Genomic DNA, 20,332 nt, shown 5'->3' with positions numbered 1-20,332 from the left:
CATCTTCTAGGGTGAAAAAGAGCTGGTATCCCACACCAGCCTTTGTTTCTCTCATCACGGGCTCATTTTCAACCGTGCAGTGAAACTTACTCAGCCTTGCTCTGGTTTGGAGAATTTTGTAGAAAAAAACCAGCTACCTCACCAGCCACAGCTGGGGAGGATTAAGCAGGTGGATTCATGCCTAATGAAGCCCAGCATGTGTGAGTTTGAGCTACAAGGAATGTATTGGCTTTCTGTTTCTGCATAACAAATTGCCTTAAGTGGCCGCTTAAAACAATGCCTTTTATTATCAGCTACCTTGCAGAGAATCTGAGCAAGTGCGCCCCAGGAGGCTGAAGTAAGACGCCGCCCTTTCATCAACTCAGGTTCCTCTCCAGGGGTAGCCTGTATGTGGCAGAGTTCAGTTCTTTGGTGCTGTAAGACTGAGGTCCCCATTTTCTTGTTGGCTGGTTGCCAGAGCCATTCTCAGCATGTGGAGGTCAGTAGTTCTTGATCCTCAAAGACAGTAGATGGCTCTCCTTCCCAGCCAGGCCTCTTTCCACAAATCTCTTCCAGAAGGTCCTAGTCTAAGGGTTCACTGGATCAGTGTGTCATTGCTTGTTCATATCTCTAGAGCGTTCAGATGTTTTATTTTATTTTATATATATATATATATATATATGAAATATACTTGTTATATATAACAGATATTTATACATAAAACAAATTTGGTATGATGCCTACATATATACATATGTATGTATGTATGTGTTGCAAGTTTTACATTTCCAGCAATGATCTGCTTCGATCCCTGGCACCAAAAAGATCTAGATTTCATTCACCCCATCAAAAAAAAAAGTCATTTTCTACTTAAGACACTGCTGTCATTCTCGTCCCCAATTCCCCAAATCAGACTTGGTGACATTTGAATAGTACATTGATCTAGCTCACTAATCCCTCCATAATGTAATTCAAGCATTATGAACAATGGAGCCACCAATTCTTGTAATTCAAACCAAACTTCTATGCACACGTCATGAGCTTACCACTTCCAAATCTCTTCTCCAGACTCCCAGAGCATCTGTCTCCTGGGACACTTGATTTTCTACATTCTATTATGATAATATTACCCTTCTAGTTTATAGGCCCCTGGAAAAGAGTGGTATCTAAGTTCCTTTTCTATTGTCATAACAAAAGAGCATGACCAAGGCAAATCTAAGATAAAACACCTAATTTGTAGCTCATGGTTGAAGAGTCTCTGTCCATCATGGTTTGAAACATGGCAGCATGATTGTAACTGAGATGTAACTGAGAGCTTACATCCTTATCCATAAGTGTGAGGCAGAGAGAGCTAACCGGGAATGCCGCAGGCCTTTGACACTTCAAAGCCTTCCCACAGTGACATACCTACTCCAACAGGGGGACATCTGCTATTCCTTCCCAAACAGTTCCACTAATTGAGGAACAAGCATTCAAACATGAGCCACAGGGACCATGCTCATTCAAACAGCATAGGTGGCTCGCTCATCTTCCAGTCCTCTACAGACTTCAGCTGTCATCTGCATATGGGAAGCCATGCACCAGCAAATGCTGAGGCATCGCCCTCCTGCCACCCGGGCGTACGTGAGCAGCCACTGCTGTCAATCCACTCATTAATTACACTGGTGAACTGGCGAACAACAGGGAGTGAGCATTTTATCTTCATAGAAAGGAGCACGTGGAACCTCCCAACAGCTATCCTGACTGCCCCCAGAAACTCCTGTAATTGTTCTCTGCTGACTTCAGGTACAACTTATTGTCATTATTATCATTATCGTTGCTATCGTTGTTGTTGAATCAGCAACCTCAATGTAACATGTCACTTTTGAGCCATGGTACTTAACTGGAAGAAGCATCATAGCTGTCCAGTGAGTTTTAAAGGGCTAACCCCAGGCCTTTAGACATAATCTTGAAGTGGAAGGTTGATGGTTCTCCAAGTTTTTATTTTCTTGTATAAAATAGTTTATTTCACTGTGACACTCTCATGCATTTCGCTTACATTCATTTCTATTACCTGCTGCTCTTCATCTTCCCTCAATGTACTGTCTTCTTCATACTTTCATATGAACATGTACTCCCACACACACACACATACTTACACACATGTATATACATACATGTACATATATGTTTGTATATCCATAGAGAGAGGGAGGAGGAATTGATTCTGCATATAAGAGAAAATTGTCTTATTTTCCTATTACCCTCAATTTTTAAAAAATTCCAGAAACCTTTGGTGTGTCCCTTTATTAAAAATCACTAATTCATAAGGGGTCTGGGAAGTCCATCTCTTTTTTGATGTATAAAATTCTGTTAGAGACTTGCTAAGATACTACTGTCCAGGTAAATGCAAATAACTCAACTACTAATATTCCTGAAGCAGTATTATGGTGACGCATACACACCTAATGGTATGTGTTGCCCTCTGCATGCCATGTTCTGTCTGCCCTTAATGAGATCGGTTCTCTTCAAAGAGCTCCAGAATTCCTGCTTCTGCATTGGGCCCAGCTTCTGTACGTAATAACAGCTTCCTATGTGTCAAATGTGCACATCCTTGCATTGTGGGATTCACAAATTACCGGTGAGCTAACTCTTCAAAGAGGACACTTTGATAATCGTATCAGCAGAGCCAGTTCCCATGTTATCTTGGCAATGCTTTCATAATCCTCAAGCCTCAGTTTCCACATCTGTAAAGGATTCCACAACACCACTCTCTGGCTCCTCGTTAATGTGCAGATGACCTTTCTCATTCTGCTTGATGAGTTAAATCCCTAACAGTGTGTTTGAGTAGCTTTGTAGTAGTAGCCCCTCCGAGCCCTTGAAATCAGGCCATGAAGATAGCTGCTCAGCCTGATGTCCAATCTGCCCCTCTGTGTACATTCCCCAGGGCCATGGCCGAGCAGACTAAAGAGCCCCTGGCACATGTGTAGAGCTATAAAACATGCCGTAACCTTGGAATCCCGACATCAAAAGGGAGAGCTCCGCTGCCTTATAAAAATGTGTGCTTCTCTCAGCAAACCACTCCAAACGCTGCTGTCTCCACCCCACGGGAAGCCTGTCACTGCTAATGCGGTTCTTACGATTCTTACCACTCATAGCCTCTGATCTTCACTGAGATCTCTCTGCCCCTGAGTGTCTTGGAAACAAAATGTCCTGTCTGGTGTCCAGTACTTAAGAATAACAGACACTGGGTCCCTGCTGCCACATGGAAACTTGGCTGCCAGGTCTGCTCAGCACCCACGCTTCCCTGGGTCATGCCAGGGAAGCAGTGAGGGGAACACCGAGACCAAGGAAGAGGCTTACACTGCTGTAGGCATTCTCTAATGTCAATCTAATTTTCCATGGGCTAATTTTTCTGAAATACTGACTGCTTAAATGGTGAGAAATGTTTTACAGAGAGATACTTTCCATCTATGCAGACAGGGACCTCATTTTTCAAGTAACACTGCCCAGGCTGGAATGTTAGATTGCCCAGTCGGTATTCTGACAGTGGTGGTGTGCTAAATCATTTAAGCAGGGTAAGCAGTGTGCATTCCCACGTGCTCAACTTCAAAGCGTGAAAAGTGATAAAATAAGTCACCCATTGGCATCTGGGTATATGTATGTTCCTCTGCTAGAAACTGACAGTGACACTGTGTTGGCACAGGAGCTCACCATCACTGAAAGGGAAATGCCTGCCCACCCACCCCACCCCACCCCACCCCACCCCCGTGCGTGCCAATGCTTTGGTGGGGAAGAAATTTTCCTCCTTCAAGACAGGTCACTCTGGCGGCTTCCATTATTCACAGTTCCTTCTGGTCCTCCCGGAGACTGAGTTGTCCTAAACATATTTCTGGAAACACCAGAAACCATTGTTTTTATTAGGGGACTGCAAAGCTTTGTAGTAAGAGGTTTTTGTTTTAATTGTTTTCCTTCCTCCGCCCCAGCTGTTTTTGTTTTAACAGCATTAGAGGGAAGGTTAAAGTATCTGTGGCCTCTGTTAACCTAGCTCATCTCTCAAGCAGGGATGGCTGAAAATCTGAAAGAAGAGAACGGCAGCACATAGCTCGTTTGCAGGCTTGGGTTCATTCCTAACCCTGTCTGCCCTCAGAAAGGGGAGAGGCAGCTGAGGTGCTGATCTCAAGTTGAGTGAGTGCCTTGGAGCAGGTAACCACCAGGAAAGCAAGTCACGCACACAAAGGAAACCAAGGATTCAGTAGCTTCCTAGATAGAATACAAAGTAAGAGGCTGCTGTCTAGCCTCCATTCTTGTTTTCAAATCCAACTACAGAGTAGCTATCCTCTGAGATAGCCAGGCACCAACCACAACCATCGCAGTGGCTGAACCAGTGATAGGGCCAGTTTCTGAGATATCCACATCTCCTCATGACTCCCCAGAGTCCACGATTCAATGGGGCTTGAGTGCCATTGGCATGTGATTGGCAGACGCTCCAGGTGATGCCAAGGTAACGCTGAAGCTGCTGAAAACTATAGAAAATGAGAATTAACTCCAAGCAGTCCTGGATGCTAGGTCCATATCCATCAGGGCTCCTGCTTCACAATCTTCCTCTCTCCCCACCTTCCTGAGACAGTCTTATCTTTATCTGGCAGAAAACAGTGAGTTGTTGTTTTTTTGGTTTTTTGTTTTGTTTTGTTTTGTTTTTGTTTGTTTGTTTCTTTTTAAGGGACTAAAGTTGTCCAGGTCCAGCTTTATGGTCATTCACCTAGCTCCAAACCTGATCCTTCCTTCACAACACTCAGCCCATAGTTCAGCAAAATAAACTTGTAAATTCTCCAGAAGCCTGTGTTAGAATCATCTCATTCTTGAGCGGATGGTGACCTTCTTGTCTTCTGTGAATACGTAGCCGAGGAGGCTGAACCTCTGTAATTACTGGCTTTATGCCTTTCAAACAGGATTTGGCTGCAGCGCCCAGTCTCCAGAGTGCCTGGGTGCTGTCTCAACAGCAATCATTCCAGTGCACAAGGGCCCTGCCAAATATTTCTTCTTGCTTTTACCAAGCTCTCTTCAAGCACGGATCTCAAAGCACACCATAATTAGTACAATCACCCACATCCTGTCTAGATGAGCAGCATTTTATATGAACAAATTCCCCTCTGCCCTCAGGCCCTTCAGGAGAATGCAAATGTTTCCAACTTTAAAGAGTGAGGAATAGAGTAATTGAAAGGAGCTGTGTCTTGGCCAATACCAAAGACCTCAAAGGCATTTATGGTTGACCTGTATGAGAAAACATGGTGACTGCAAAGTGTATCATAGTGGCTTATCAGCCGTCCTGTGCTAATACGGCTTCAAAGGTAGGAAAGATGGGTTAAGAAAGAAGCTTCCAGTTCTTACAAATCAGACCACCTCAGAACCAGAATTCTGAGCTGTTTTATAACGTTTTCAAAGGTTGTGGAAGTAGTGAGGTGGTGGCACTAGCTTATGGTCCAGTTACTGGAGTTACCGAGGGAGAGAAGACAGACGGGGTGGTCAAGTAGCTGGGCCGCACAACGATGGAGAAGTTACCATAGGAACCGCAAAGACAATGCCACTGGGAAAAGCAATTTAAATCATTTGTGCACTTCCAAACCAGGAAATGCTCCTAGGCTCTGAGGGGAACGTTCAGGCTGGGCCTGATGAAGTCATCTGCACGTCATGTAGCTAACAATCAACATAAGAGCTGAGCACACAAGGGGACAGGCCACATGGAACGCATTTGGGTGGCAGGGATGTGTCTCCGCATCTGCTGCTCAGCCACCTTCATAACACGTCCTACAAAGTCCTCCCTGATCCTCTGGCTCGTTCTCCCCACTCTCTGCTCTTATCTCCCTAAACATGGAGTTTCAAAGTTTAGGTGAATGTTTAAGGCAAATACCATCCTTCCTAATTTTTAACTTTATACTTCAAATAGGCTCCCAAGAGACATTTCAGCATATCATAAAACAATTATTTTTTTAAAGACTTAAGAAGCTGTGTCTACACAGTAGACTTTATAAAGATGTCCCTGCATATTTTTAGATCCCATACAATTGAAAAATATAGAAATGGAGAGCAGAGAAATTGTTTTTCCGGTTTTAAATAAAACTATATTAATGAGGCATTATAGATCAATATGGACACCTCAAATAAATACACTAATATGCTTAATAAAACTATTGAGATTCTACACTGCTGAACAAAAGTCACCCTCATCATTCATTCAATATTATCTTTATCCAAGATGGCAATATGGGCCATGCACTTCATTTTATTTCATTAATTATTTTAGGTACAATTTTTGTATATTTTATTAAGAGAAATTATTTTTTATTGTTGTTCCTTTTGGTTTTTGAAGGATGAATGAGTGTGGGGGCAGAAAGGGTGTGTGTGTGTGTGTGTGTGTGTGTGTGTGTGTGTGTGTATGTGTGTGTAAGTAAACCATTCTTGGAACCCCCTGTTTCTTTCAATCCAATGGCTCTCCAAGAACCCCAGAGCAAAGGCAGTTATCAGTGATTGCATGTTGACTGACTGGCATGCTGAAAAAGCTCAGGATTATTTTGTCATCTCCTGAATGAGCTCTCTCTCTCTCTCTCTCTCTGTCTCTCTCTCTCTCTCCTGCCTTTTAGATTCATCTTCAACACATGGCATTTAAATGTTGGATTCTTCAGCCCCTGCACACTCATCTCTCCTCTTTATCTTCAGGCGATCTTCCCTTACTGTGGCTCACACTCAGTCACAACTCACTCAGTTCTCTACCGCCCTCCCATCATCACGCTGCTGCACTGTTGTCTCTAACTGGCCTTTCGCTGGCGTTTTTCTACCTAGTAACTAACTCATCCTTTAGATCCCAGCTGATCAACATCAGAGCCAGGCTATTTTGTACTTGCTCTGATCTCCCTAGTGTGAACTTCTGTAACACCATGTAACTTTTCTTTATAGTAGTCATTACAGGTGTGGATGTATTTATATATATATATGAATATATATCATATGTAAATTATTATATATAAATTATATATAATTTATAGTATATATTATTATATAATATAAATATATATGTATATTTAAAATAATATATTTATAATATAAAATTATATAAATATATAATTATATATATTATATATAAATATACATTGGATATATATGGACTCTGCTAGATTCTCATGTATTCTGCTAACAATTTTTCCTGCCTTTTTTCTAATTTTGTTTTCTCAAGTATTAGTTTTCAGTTTTTCATATTTAAACTCTACTAGCAAAAATATCTGGTTGGCTTAATTAGTATCTATGTCTCTTTGTAAAAGTCTCTGTGACAATATCCAAATGAACTTCCTTTAGGCCAAGGCAATCTCTATCTACTGTCTGTGGCCAGGATTAGGGAACTAAAATACAACAGATGTTTTTCTCCATCATACTCTGCTTACCAGGAACTAGAGAAGTTGGGGAAAACTGGAGTTAGATGAGGAGCAGTAACAGAAAAGAAGCTTGGACAAGTGAGGTATTTAACATTCTGCTTCTTGATGCTCAGCTCAACAGAGTCTTCATTCTTCTGCATGTGTACTTGGCACAATTAGGCAATTAATGTCAAGTCCCTTTAGAACTAGCAAGCAAAGAAAATCTGTGAGAGCAGATCTGATGTATTTGGGGAATGGCTGTTCTATCACTCGGCTTACCAGAAGGTGAGATAAACAAATAAGTGGAGGAAGACAGTCTCTGGTTCACTTTCCTCCTGGGTACACGCCTTCAGGCCCCACAGCCCAAGTGGAAGGGCTCTACAAGGCCTCCCCTTTGTAAGGCTTTGGACTCTAATCCAAACCCTTACAACAGGAAGCCTTCAATTTCTCCACTTTCTCTATTATAAAATATGGGCATAATTATGATCAAGGATAACTATAGAGATTAGAATTTTATTATTAAAGATTAGAAAAGATAGACACCCTCCATTCATTACCTGACAAAACACTCTAGCGTGGAGGTTCACAGACCAAATTCTAGAACCCAATTGCTCTGACTAAATTCTTGCTTGAATAGCTACACACTATCTAAATATTTATATCTTTGATCCTCCTCCTCTCTCTCATGTGTGCACAAGCACATGTGTCTATGTGTACAGATCAAAGTACAACTCTCAGGAGTTATTTTCTTCCTGCCACATTGTGGGATCCAGGGATCAAACTAAGGCCATCACACTTGTGCCTGTAACCACTGAGCTATCCCACCAGCACTCTCTTCATATTACTTATTGAGACTGTTGTATCCTGCCTGATCAAGTTGTGGCCACCTGTCACTCAGGAAACATTTGCTCATAGGTAGCAGAAAAGAGCATTTACTGGGTCACATACCAGAAAGTCCAAATGATGTCCTAGCTTAGCCATGGCTAGATGCAAGAGTTTCATTCAAGACCCTCACTATCTTGTGCCTTGGGCTTTATCCGAGTAAATAACATTCTTGACAGTTTCCTCCATGTGTTGACAAAGACCTATCTGCCCTTCCTTTCACTTCTTCAGTTGTATCTGAGACAAAGAAAAAATTCCCAAATTTTATTCTGTCATTGAACCAACAATCAGAAATATAGATGATTCCATTTGGCCAAGTCATTGCAACAAACGGAAAGTGCACTGCGTTCATTCAGACGTCATTATCTACTGGAAGAAAGATGCTGAACACAAGATTCCACAGCTCAGTCATCTTCCAGGGATCAAGATGACAATTAAAATGTTCTCTAGAGAGTTACAAACACGTATGTGTGATGTTCAAAATGTTGGATAACTTAGAGTGTACAACATCAGTCTAATAAGCTTGCAGACGAGTGCTAGAGACCAGCACATTTGTGTTGAATAGCAATCCTTTGTCAAAAGCCAATACTCAGTTAACTTTTAGGGCACTTAAATATTGAATCCGATTCATTCTCATTGAGTAATACCTGCTAACTCTGGCTTGCTTGTTCACCTATAGCCATTAAAAGGAAGGGCTGATGTAAGCAGATTTCCTCAGAACCTTTTCTTTATGAGACTGACATGCTACCTACAGGGCTAAGGAGGTACCTTTAGTTGTTGTGGTGGTTTTGAATTCCCTTTGTCAGTGCATGTGTGTGACAACAGGACAGAGGCATGCACGTCGGATGTAGGATTTTTAAACTGAACTAAAGCATCAGTATCTTTGACGTGGACACGTGTTTGCCTGCCCTGTTTTGGACCAATGTTGTCTTTACTCTCTGGCTAAGAAAAGCAGAAAATCTCTTTTCCTTTCTCTACCACTATCAAATACTTATCAAACACCCCTGGTCTCAGCTGGTCCCATCCTTGTTCAATGGCATGCCACTTTTTAAAATTGAGTTTAGAGCAGTGGTAGGCACAGGCCTTTAATCCCAGCACTTGGGAGGCAGAGGCAGGCAGATCTCTGTGAGTTCAAGGCCATCTGGTCTACAGAGTGAACTCCAGGGCAACCAAGGTTACACAGAGAAACCTTGTCTCAAAATTAAATTACATTAAAAATAAAATTAATGAAGTTAAAATTAAATTAAAAATCAAAATTAAATTAAATTTTAAGATTTTTTTTATTAAATACAGTTTATTCACTTTAAATCCCAGCTATAGCCCTCTCCCCCATCCTCTCGAAATCCCACCATTCCTCCCTCTTCTTCTCCTATGCCCCTCCCCCAATCCAATGATAGGGTAGGTCCTCCTCCCCTTCCATCTGACCCTAGTCTATTAGGTCTCATCAGGAGTGGCTTCTTTGTTTTCTTCTGTGGACTGGTAAGGCTGCTTCGCTGCTCAGGTGGAGGTGATCAAAGAGCAGGCCTATCAGTTCATGTCAGAGATAGTCCCTGTTCCTATTATTGGAGAAGCCTCTTGGACACTGAGATGCCATGGGCTACTTGTGTTCAGGGGTTCTAGTCCTGGTCCTTGTTTGGAGTATCAGTCTCAGAAATTTATTTTTAAAAATAAAAATAAATAAATTGAGCTTATATGAAGTTCCCTCTGATTAGAGACTTTAGTGTAGGAATTTAATGAGCTGGTTCAATTTGGATAAAGAATGTTATCAACAACTGATTGAGTGTGTGTGTGTGTGTGTGTGTGTGTGTGTGTGTGTGTGTGTGTGTGTATACATACCGTTCTTATTACACTCCCTTCTGAATTAGTGATGAAAGCACTTGGCATAGAATCTATGCACAAGAAGCACCGGCTCCCACTGGTCCTGCAGCTTGCTTGCATCACTTAGCACACCATCCTCCATCTTGTCTCCCAGGCACAACTCAGTACTTGTGTCTGTTCACCCTATTTCCAAATCCTCCTGGCTGATACGCAAACCTGCAGAAAGAAACCTTTGCCAGCTTCATCTAACCTTCACTCCCTTCTTCCTGTGGGAACTGAAGGGCGTCATGGCTGTCTCCTTTCAGGTGTGCAGAGAATACAGCAACTGCAAGCGAACATAAAGTACTTCCGGAAGCGGCTGATGGAGATGGGATTCCTCATCTACGGCAATGACTGCTCTCCCATCGTCCCCATGCTCCTCTACATGCCTGCGAAAGTAGCGTGAGTACCCGGAGACCCTCAGGGTCATCTCCATACCAACTGTGTCATGACTGACATGGTATGTTTGATACCCGGGGTTTTTCTGTGCACAAATTAGATTATTGTGCTTGGCAAGGTCCTTGATTTCTGACGTCAGACACTCGGCTTCTCATATGCCACCTGCCAGCAGCGTCTTCCATGTATCTTCCAAAAAGGAAGACAAGTGCCAAGGTTCACCTCTCTATACCATTTTCAAGCTCTGGAAATTTGAAGAAATGATTTATCTCAACTGTAAGAGATGATCTTGAGCCTCCTTCTGACCCAAAACTATTCCTCCAACATACAACCCCGATATTGGGGCTTTCTGTTTGACCATCACCCATCTTTCTGAACAGGTAGATAATTTATAATAAAAAAATACTTCTAAAAGAATTTGGATCCTAGACTGTTGAGAACTCATACAAAGGAGACATGAGTCATAAGTTCTCAGAAGGATGATTCTCCTAAACATATCCTTGTGTCATTTTGCCACAGCAGAACACTGAGCGGTTGAAACACACACGTGACTGGGTTGTTTAGTAGGCTACACCGTCAGTACCAGTCACCCCTTTGAGCAAATGTAAGTAAAAAAAAATAATGTACTGCATGTCCAGGGAGACATCGTGTTCAGTCATGGCAGAAGAAGGACAATGGAGAGTCTGCAAAGCCATGAGTCTAAGCCAGACTCAACTCACACCCACTTATTCAAAAGGATTAGGCACATAGCATGCTCTAGAAGGAAGGTTTCAAACCTGGAGCTTGTCTACCTAATGTTTTATTATTAGCTTAAAAGAAGGCATTCACATAAGCCTGTTGAGGTTCGCAGTGTACCAGCGCGAGAGCACTAATGAGGGTGCAGGAAGATGGAGACCAGAATTGGAATCTCCACAAGTGGGAGCAGTGAGTGATCCAGTGAGGAGGCCATTAGCGTAAAAACAGCATGCTTTTACTTTGCTTTCACACTGATACATAAAATATAAAATTACGCAGATTAGGTGGGTGTCATGTTTATATAGCTATACAACATAAATATATACATGTATAGTCACATAGTGTTTAATTTGGGGAAAACATCTATTTCTACAAACTTTTATTGTTTCTTTATGGTAAAACTATTCAAAAACTTTCTTTGAGCTTTTAGAAATACAGAATATGTGATCAGGATGCACAGCTGCCCAAAGGGCACTAATATGCTCGAATTAATGCATTTCAAGCTTACTAATACACTAGACAGCACAGAACCTTTCTTAATGTTGTAGTGGCAGGTTCAGAATCAGAATTTTGGCTCATTCTTGGAGAATCTTGGACAAGCGAGCCAACCTTCTGAAGACCAGTTTTCTCCTGAATGAAATAAGATGGATTCGTGCCCACTTCCTGAGACTAAATACGATAAGAGGCTGGGCTATAATTCAGTAATAGAATGCTCACCTGACACACACAGAATCCCAGCTCCGGTCTGCAGTGCTGAAGACAAAGAAAGGAAAGGTCCATGGCATCTGCAATGACCCTTTCCAGGGAAGAGTTACTCAAGGCGTGCTCTTACTGACAGCTTTAATTACAGGTATAGTGATTAATATAGTTCTTAATGCAGGGACTTAGGGGCCTGCAGTTAAAGATTGTTCTTCAGGGGACGCTAATATTGCTGATGTTGATTATATCCTAAATAGGGCTTTTTGACTTTTCGGAACACTCCCTATGGCTGCGGCGTTTCCTCCTGGTTTATACGTGGGATTATGAGACTAACAAAATTCAGATTACTTTCTTAGGTTCACCCAAGTTGGAATCAAAGAAACTAAGAATAATGCCGTTTTCCTTTGCCCATGGGCTGAAGCTCTGAAACCTGCAGCCTTCTTTCAAGTTTTAGTGTATATCTCATTAAAACAACACAGAGTGTGGGATTAATAGTCTTGAATGTTGTCTTTGACAACTCAAAATGCATCAGTCACTATGACAGAAAAAAACTGCCTACTTTGGTTCCCTAGGGAACCAAGAACAGGTGACATAGAGAAGGTAACAGCCTCTATTTGATACAACAGTTATTCTCAGAATTTGCTCACCTGCCTGGCTTTGTTTTCTTCTATGATGTTGCTTTGGTTGAAAGGTTATATGTGAAGAAGGTTTCAAAATAGGGAGTAAATTGTATCAGCCAGTGTGAACACACTTGTTTTTATTTTCACATTTAAAACGTTTGATGTGAGGGGCTGAGGAGACACGGAACAGCTGCTAAAGGTGACCCCCAGAGCCTCAGCATACAAGCAAAAGCAGCCGCAACTCTGGGCAGAGCAGGACAGGCAGGTCCTTGGGGCTCCTGGGCCAGTCAGTGGAGCCAAACTGAGAAGCTCAGGGTGCAGTGAGAGACTACTGCAAAATAATGACTAAAAAAAAGAGGTCATGAAACTAGAGAGACTGGGCAGGACTGTCGAGAAGCTGGAGGAGGGGGTGCAGATGGCAGTAATGTAAATTCCATACTATGAAATTGTCAAAATTCATAATAAAATAAATATTAAAAATAAAAGCGGAACAAGATTGTGGAGGACAGCCAAATCCACCTGTGCTTCACAGGCCTGTACACACACACACACACACACACACACACACACACACACATACTTGCATATATACACACAATAAATAAATTTTGAAAACATTTAGACCTTTGATATTCTTTTTTTTCTTTTTATTTTATTTTTGAAATATTAGTTACGGTTTATTAACTTTGTATCCCAGCTGTATCCCGCTCCCTCATTCCCTCCCGATCACACCCTCCCTCCCTTATCTCCTCCCTGCCCCTTTCCAAGTCCACAGAGAGGGGAGGTCTCCTCCCCTTCCATCTGATCCTAGCTTTTCAGGTCTCATCAGGACTGGCTGCAATGTCCTCCCATGCTCCTGCTTCGGGGGGGGGGGGGGTAGGGAGGTCAAAGAGGCAGCCATTGAGTTTATGTCAGAAAACTGAGATTTCATAGTTCTACCTATGTGAGATGAAAAATAATCTCAAGTGAGATGTAGTTCTGAACTATATTGCAACAGTATAATCATCTGTGGTGCTCAGTACAGTGTAACTTCAGCCATGAAATGTGCAAATCAGGCAGGCAAGATGGCTCAGCAGGTAGAGAAGTGTGCTCTCTGATAAGCTGATAACCTCAGCTCAACTCCTGAAATCCACACTGGGGAAGGAGAAAAACAGCTCTAAAAAGATACCCTCTGCCCTCACACACGTGCCGTGGCACACATGCCTGCACACTTACAAAATAAATAATAAATAGGTATAGAAATTCAAGCACACATATGAAGAGTACATTACATTCAGCCTGAGGGACAAGGTTTATGCTTCCTTTGCACTGTCCTTGTCATGCACATGGGGGATTTTGGTATAGAAGATATTGTCATGCTTCAGCTACTGAAGTGAGAATGTGCTTATCATCATTATTATTATTGCTTCTGGCCTACAGCAGGCCTACTCTGCTTTGGGAGTTATGTGCCCAGAGGCTCATTATATAAAATGTAATCACCTATTTTCTCTGCAATAGTCTAAGTTTTAAATTCACGTATGTCCCAGGGGCGCCCGGATCATCCTAGTGAACCAACAGTTATATATTTCTTTCAACATTCTTTGGCAAAACTCCCTTTGGTCCAAAGGGAACCATACAGGCAGGGAGATGGTCTTCTGGGAGTGGCAAAACCTAGCCTGAGATCATGGGTCAGGTGGTTTGTATCTGGCAATAAAGCACTTGACTTGTCTCTCAGACTATTCTGTGCTCTCATCCTGTGCAGTGCTGTGGGCAGCCTTCCATAGGGTGATCAAGAAGGCAGAGAATACAGCCCCTGTTTTCAAACTTTCTCAGCTAGAAAGCTTTGCCGCCTGTAACCTTCTTAGTAGAAATCAAAGGGAGAAATCTCGCCTTGCCCAAGCCAGGGGGGCTGAAGGACTGTGTGTTCAGTCGGTTATGCAGTCTCCGCTGTTTTATTTGATAACATGAATTCTGCACGAGGTAACCGAAGTGCAGACAGCTAAGTAGGAGGATGGAGGAATGGGTGGGTAGTCTGGTTCAGTCATAGAAGGTTTCTATGCTGCTGTCAGCCTCCAGCCTAATATAATACACCAGCAAGTCCTCAGTGCTGAGAACAGACCTGAGACCTTGACATCACTTGTCAGTAGAGCCAGCCAATTTCCCATGGAGAGCAACTGAGCCCAAAGGGAAAAAGACTCAGTGTGCGTCTTTTAATCTGACTTCAGCTCTTAGAAAAGGTGATCTATAGACTTCAAGGGTAATATTCTGGGATCATTCTGAGATTAACTTGGAAATAAACAAAAAGCATAAGCATGAAGGGAAGGAAGAACTTATGAAGGTTTCTCTGCCTGGAGGAGCTTTGCAGTTGGTCCTATGACTGACATCCTAAAGGCTGCAAGTGCCATGAGGGTCTTTTTCCTCCCTGCTCACCTCGAGCCTAGACACTTAGTTGTTCCTTTTGTATGCACCTCCATATATTCACTCACAAACACAGAATTAAAAAAGGAGACCCTCGCCATTACTTACTTCTCATTTGATGTAGCATGTAGTCTTCATCCTAGAGTAAGAATATCAATTTGAGGTTGGACTCTACCAATCCTCAAATCCTGATCCTCAAATTGTAGTCACTAAATACCCCTTTTTAAAATGTCAACAATCAATACTGCAATTCAATTTTTAAATCACGTAGTTTACATTTAATAATTATAATTTCTAGTGTCATTGTATCGTATTAGCTGTTTGATTACTAGTCCAGGAACTCTGCAGATCAAATTCATATCAGTGCAGACTTCTTAAATCAGCATCACAGACATCAGCATTTCCCTCTCAATGTCAAAAATTCCATATGACAACAATCCAACTGACCAGTGTGTCGGGTTCCATAAAGCACACACTCTGCTAAGAGGGACAGCAAGTTATTGTCCATTTCTTGGTCTACTGTGTGGGGAAAAGTTTAATCATTCTTTTATTGACATCATTTAAAAAAAAAACATGTCAACTAACTGTATTCTTTTTTTTCAGCATGTTGATTCTATCTTCTTTCAGTTGACCTCTTTTTTTTTTTTTCTTTCCCTAAGAATTTTTGAAAGGCTTATGCGTAAGAAAAATATTGCAGTGGTGGTTGTTGGATTTCCAGCTACTTCCCTGACAGAAGGTCGGGCTAGATTCAGCATTTCCTCAGCACACACTCGGGAGATGCTGGACAAAGTGAGTATCCGGCTGCCAACAGAGTCACTACTTCTGATACCCTGGGTATTGAGCATGTACTTTTGTTGAGCCATCTTAGGGTTCTCTAGAGTGGCTTAGGAAAAGAAAACTAATGACAAAACAACCAACAATACGCCCAAATCAAGAGGCAGAAAAAGGCTTGATTAAAGTCAGAATATTGGTTTTATAGAAAAGACTGAGTAGTCAAATGTTCTATTTGTCTGCTCTGAAAACTAAAAGCTGGTGACACACACTGTAAGCATTACTGCCTGGTAGTTTTTGAAGGTACAAAAGCTTCTATAATAAAATATGACCTAAATTAAACAATACTGATATGAAAATGATAAGGATGCTACATAATAACAATAACATTTGAGCTAGGAAGAAGTAATTTTAAAATGTATTTTATTGTCACTTAATTTTAAATTTTATATGAATAATATCAAGAAACTAAGCCACCTCAGTCAGTCCATATATCAATGCATTTTTATAAACATTGATGCATGTCTATCATATACAAAACCTGGAACAAAAAGATCAGACAATACTGACAAATTAGATAAATAACAAACCAATAATAATTCCAGACAACTGATGAGATCTGACAGGCTAGGGTCAGAGGGAAGGGGAGGAGGACCTCCCCTATCAGTAGACTTGGGGAGAGGCATGAGAAGAGATGAGGAAGGGAGGATAGGATCAGGAGGGGAAGAGGGAGGTGGCTACAGTGGGGATACAAAGTGAAGAAGATGTAATTTATAAAAATAAAAAGAAATTTAAAGAAATTTAAAAAAATAGTTCTAGACAAAATAAATTAACCATGAAGAAAAAAACCATAGGAAATACTATGGGAGCATAAAAGTGAGGTTAATTATTAGAGTTTATTCACAAGGAAAGTGACTTGTCAGATGGGCCTTATTAAAGGACAATTATGAAGCATCATTTAGTCCTTTAACCAGGAGAGCAATGTGATCAGTCACTGTGGAATAAGAGTGACAAGTGGGTTAGAAAGAAAAGAGCTCAGAGCAAAGGACGTGAAACAGTAAGTGTTGGCAAGGCCAATGGTCAAGCAACAACTAAAGATGAAAATATGAACACACACCCTGAATACATGAATTGCCAAGATCCAACACATAACTAAATGGAGGGGGTGCCTGGGCAGAGGCGATCAGTGCTCTAGCTCTCCAGCCTTGCTGAGCAGTACACGAGAGGAGGCATCAGATCAAACATCTTTAATGAGGGAGGAGGAAGAAGGTGAACTCAGTCCTGGACATTAAGAGTATGTGCCTCTAGACCACTGATGAATGTGAAAACTGCTCTAGAGCTCAGGAATGATTGTAAGCCTAGAGCTATTATAGTTTACAGAACTGTAGGGATGTTAACGCCAAAGATAAAAGATCTAATTGTTGAGACACAAACAACAGTGGTCAGGACAAAGGCAGGCTGCAGGAGAGCACCTACATCCTGAGACGTGGAGTTGAAGGGGGGACACAGGCAGGATTTAGGAAGAGCTAAAACTGCCAGGAAGGGTGTGTACTGCTATAGTGTTAAGAAAACTAAACACCAAACAATTTCCAGAAAAAAAGACAAGAAAGTTACCTAAATATTAAAAAGTTCAAGTAGGGTAAGAGATGGGAAGAAACTTTCAGACTAGCAATTACTGGGAGCTCTGTGTTCCTTAGAGTGGGTGGTTTTATGAGGGTGCAAAGAACAAAAATGAGAGCGTAACAAATACAGAGTGAACAGTATCATTTGAGCTTGAATTACACACGTACACACTACAGAGATAGACGAGTGGAGAGAAGTGGGGAGAGAGAAAGAGATGGGGGAAGGTGAGAGATTGAGACAGAGAAATACAGAGACAGAGAGACAGAGGAGGGAAGAGAGGTGAAAGAGAGATAGAGAGATAGCAACAGAGAGCCAGAGGAGACAGAAGAAAGAAGAGGCATGGGCAGAGACAGAAAGACAAATATAGAGAGACAGGGATAGCAATAGAGAAACAGAGACAATGAACAGTGACAGAGAGATAGAGACAGAAATAGAAAGACAGGGAATCAGAGGGGGAGGAAAGGAGAGGAAGAAAGTGATGGGAGAGCAGGAAAGAGACAAAATAGGGGAAGAGGAGAGAGCTAGAGAGACAGAAGGAGCAGGGGAGAGAAGAGAGACAGGTAGAGACAGAAAGAGACAAATAGAAATAGCAATAGTCAGAGAGACAAAGTGTGGCGAGAAGAAGAGATTACGAAATGGAGAGGAGACAAGAGACAGAGACAGAGAAGGAGGTGAAGAGAGATAATATCAGAAAGACAGAGGGGCTGTGTGAGGAGAGAGAGATGCAGAGACAGAGGGAAAGAAGAGAGAAAGACAGAGACAGAGAAAAAGGGGAGAAGGGAGGGAGAGAAATAGAGGGAAGAATTGAGGGAAGAAAGAGAAAAGAGGGGAGAGAAAAAGGGGAAGAGGAAGGAAGGAAGCTGGAGGGAGGCTTGTGTGTTTTTGTTTACACAAGAAAATAAAATAGCAATAATGAGGAAACCCTTCAGCAGTGGGAAAGAGGACATCAACACTGAGTAAGTGCCAAAAGGTGATGGCAATGAAGTAGATAGCAGAGGTGACACTTTATTCCTTGTCATCCAAACAGCACTAAGACCTCAAATACAGCCAACTCTATGGTTACCAGGCCGTGGGCTCCCTTTTATAAAGTCTTTATTGCCATGAAATGCCCAGCACGCTGGGAGCAGTCACTTCTGAGAGCACACAGGCATTCCGATGTAAACTTGTGAGCAGTCATTAGATATGACAGAGTGAAACCTGACCCTTTGAATAGTCAGGGACTAAGGAAGTGACTGGACACGACCTCTCATAGAAGAGAAACAATGTTAGACAAAAGCAGGGGGGCTGGGGAGATGGTGAAATTGGTAAAGGGCTAGCTGTCTGTCTGCAAGTGTGAGGACCTGAGTGTGAACTCAAGGAACCCCCATAAAAAGCTGGGTCACATGTGTCCCTGTAATCCTGGCACTGGAGAGGGAGAGCTTGGCAGAGCCCGGGAACTTGGTGAACTTCAGGTTCAGTGAGAGACCCTGACTCAAAATGGTGGAGAGCAATACAGAAGGTATCGGCCTGACCAGTGCCTGGCCTAACCCTACTCTAACCATAACCTTCAGGCATATGCACATGTGTGCATGCCTTGAATGTGTGTACATACACATGAGCACACACATGCATGTACAAACCACCCATAAAGATAAAGAAAGGGGAGCATTATTCTGAGACCAGGTTGGGGACAGAAAACACATAGGCTACCATAACACTTTTCTCTTCCGGCTCCTTTATGACACCTCTAGCTCTCCTTAATCTTTTTACTTCTGAGATAAAGATAATAGCACATACCCAGCCAGGGGTTCCTGGTAGCACCCACGGAGAATTTTGTCTGCCTCCAGTGTAAACGCATGCAGTGAGAATGTCCTGCCTTCTAACTCCTGTCCCAGGGGCGCCCACAGCTATGCAGTGTTGTTCCTTACTTCAGCAAGCACTTCAACATAAAACTGAGACATGCGTGCCCTTGATTCTCTGTGAAGCCACATTGTGTTACTCCATGGAATGCAGCATGTTTTTGTTTTTTAACATTAATCTATTTCTTTATTACAATTTATTCACTTTGTATCCCAGAGATAGCCCCCTCCCTTATCTCCTCCAGGTCCCACCCTCCCTTCATCTTCCTTTCTATTCCTCTCCCCTATTTCTCAGAAAGGGGGAGCCCTCCTCCCCTACCATCTGACCTGAGCCTATCAAGTCTCATCAGGACTGCCTGCATCTTCTTCCTCTATCGCCTGGCAATGGCACCCCCACTAGGAGGAAGTGATCAAAAAGCACACAACAGAGTCCATGTCAGAGACAGCCCCTGCTCCCATTACTCGGGAACCCACATGAAGACTGAGCTGCCTATAGGCTACATCCTAGCAGGGGTCTATGTCCTCTCCATGCACAGTCCTTGGTTGGAGCATCAGTCCCTGCCCAGGACCCCCTGGGCTCAGCTCTTTTAGCTCTCCTCGTGGAGCTCCTGTCCCCTCCAGGTCTTTCTATCTCCCCCTTCTTCCATAAGATTCCCTGCACTCTGCTCAAAGTTTGGCTGTGAGTCTCAGCCTCTGCTTCGATCCCCTGCTGGGTAGTCTTTCAAGAGGCCCTCTGTGGAAGGCACCTGTCCTGTTCCCTTTCTTCTCCCACTTCAGATGTCCTGTTTGCCCTTCTGAATGAGGATTGAGCCTCTTCCCTAGGATCCTCCTTGTTGCTTAGCTTCTTTAGGACTGTGGATTCTAGTATGTTTATCCTATATTATGTGGCTGATACCCACTCATTTTCTTATAAAGGTTATATGCAGTCTTAAGATAAAAAGAAAGTTTTTTATCTTAAAAAATATTTTTTTCTTAAAAGATGTCTAAGTTCCTCTTCTCACATTCCTAAAATAGTGCATTCACAATATTCAGTTAGAGCATTAAATAAAATAATTGCCATCCTATACTTATCCAGCATGCTTAGGGAGATTAGCTCAATCGGTAAAGTGCTTCTATACAAGCATGAGGGCCTGAGCTCAGTTCTCAGAAC

The 20,332-nt window shown here is 42.3% G+C and overlaps 1 protein-coding gene across 1 annotated transcript in view; it reads left to right on the top strand.

Annotated features, from left to right (window-relative positions):
• Sptlc3 (serine palmitoyltransferase long chain base subunit 3) overlaps positions 1 to 20,332 on the top strand; it is a 100,503-nt gene that overhangs the window by 79,636 nt on the left and 535 nt on the right. The window contains exons 10-11 of the mRNA XM_055602687.1: positions 10,370 to 10,505; positions 15,610 to 15,739. Coding sequence (XP_055458662.1) covers positions 10,370 to 10,505; positions 15,610 to 15,739 — 266 coding nt within the window. The remainder of the gene's footprint in view (positions 1 to 10,369; positions 10,506 to 15,609; positions 15,740 to 20,332) is intronic.

The sequence above is a fragment of the Psammomys obesus genome, unplaced genomic scaffold (genome assembly GCF_907164565.1).
Source record: "Psammomys obesus unplaced genomic scaffold, mPsaObe1.curated_primary_1811, whole genome shotgun sequence".
Classification (NCBI taxonomy): Eukaryota; Metazoa; Chordata; class Mammalia; order Rodentia; family Muridae; genus Psammomys; species Psammomys obesus.
This window is presented reverse-complemented; position numbering and strand designations above follow the sequence as displayed.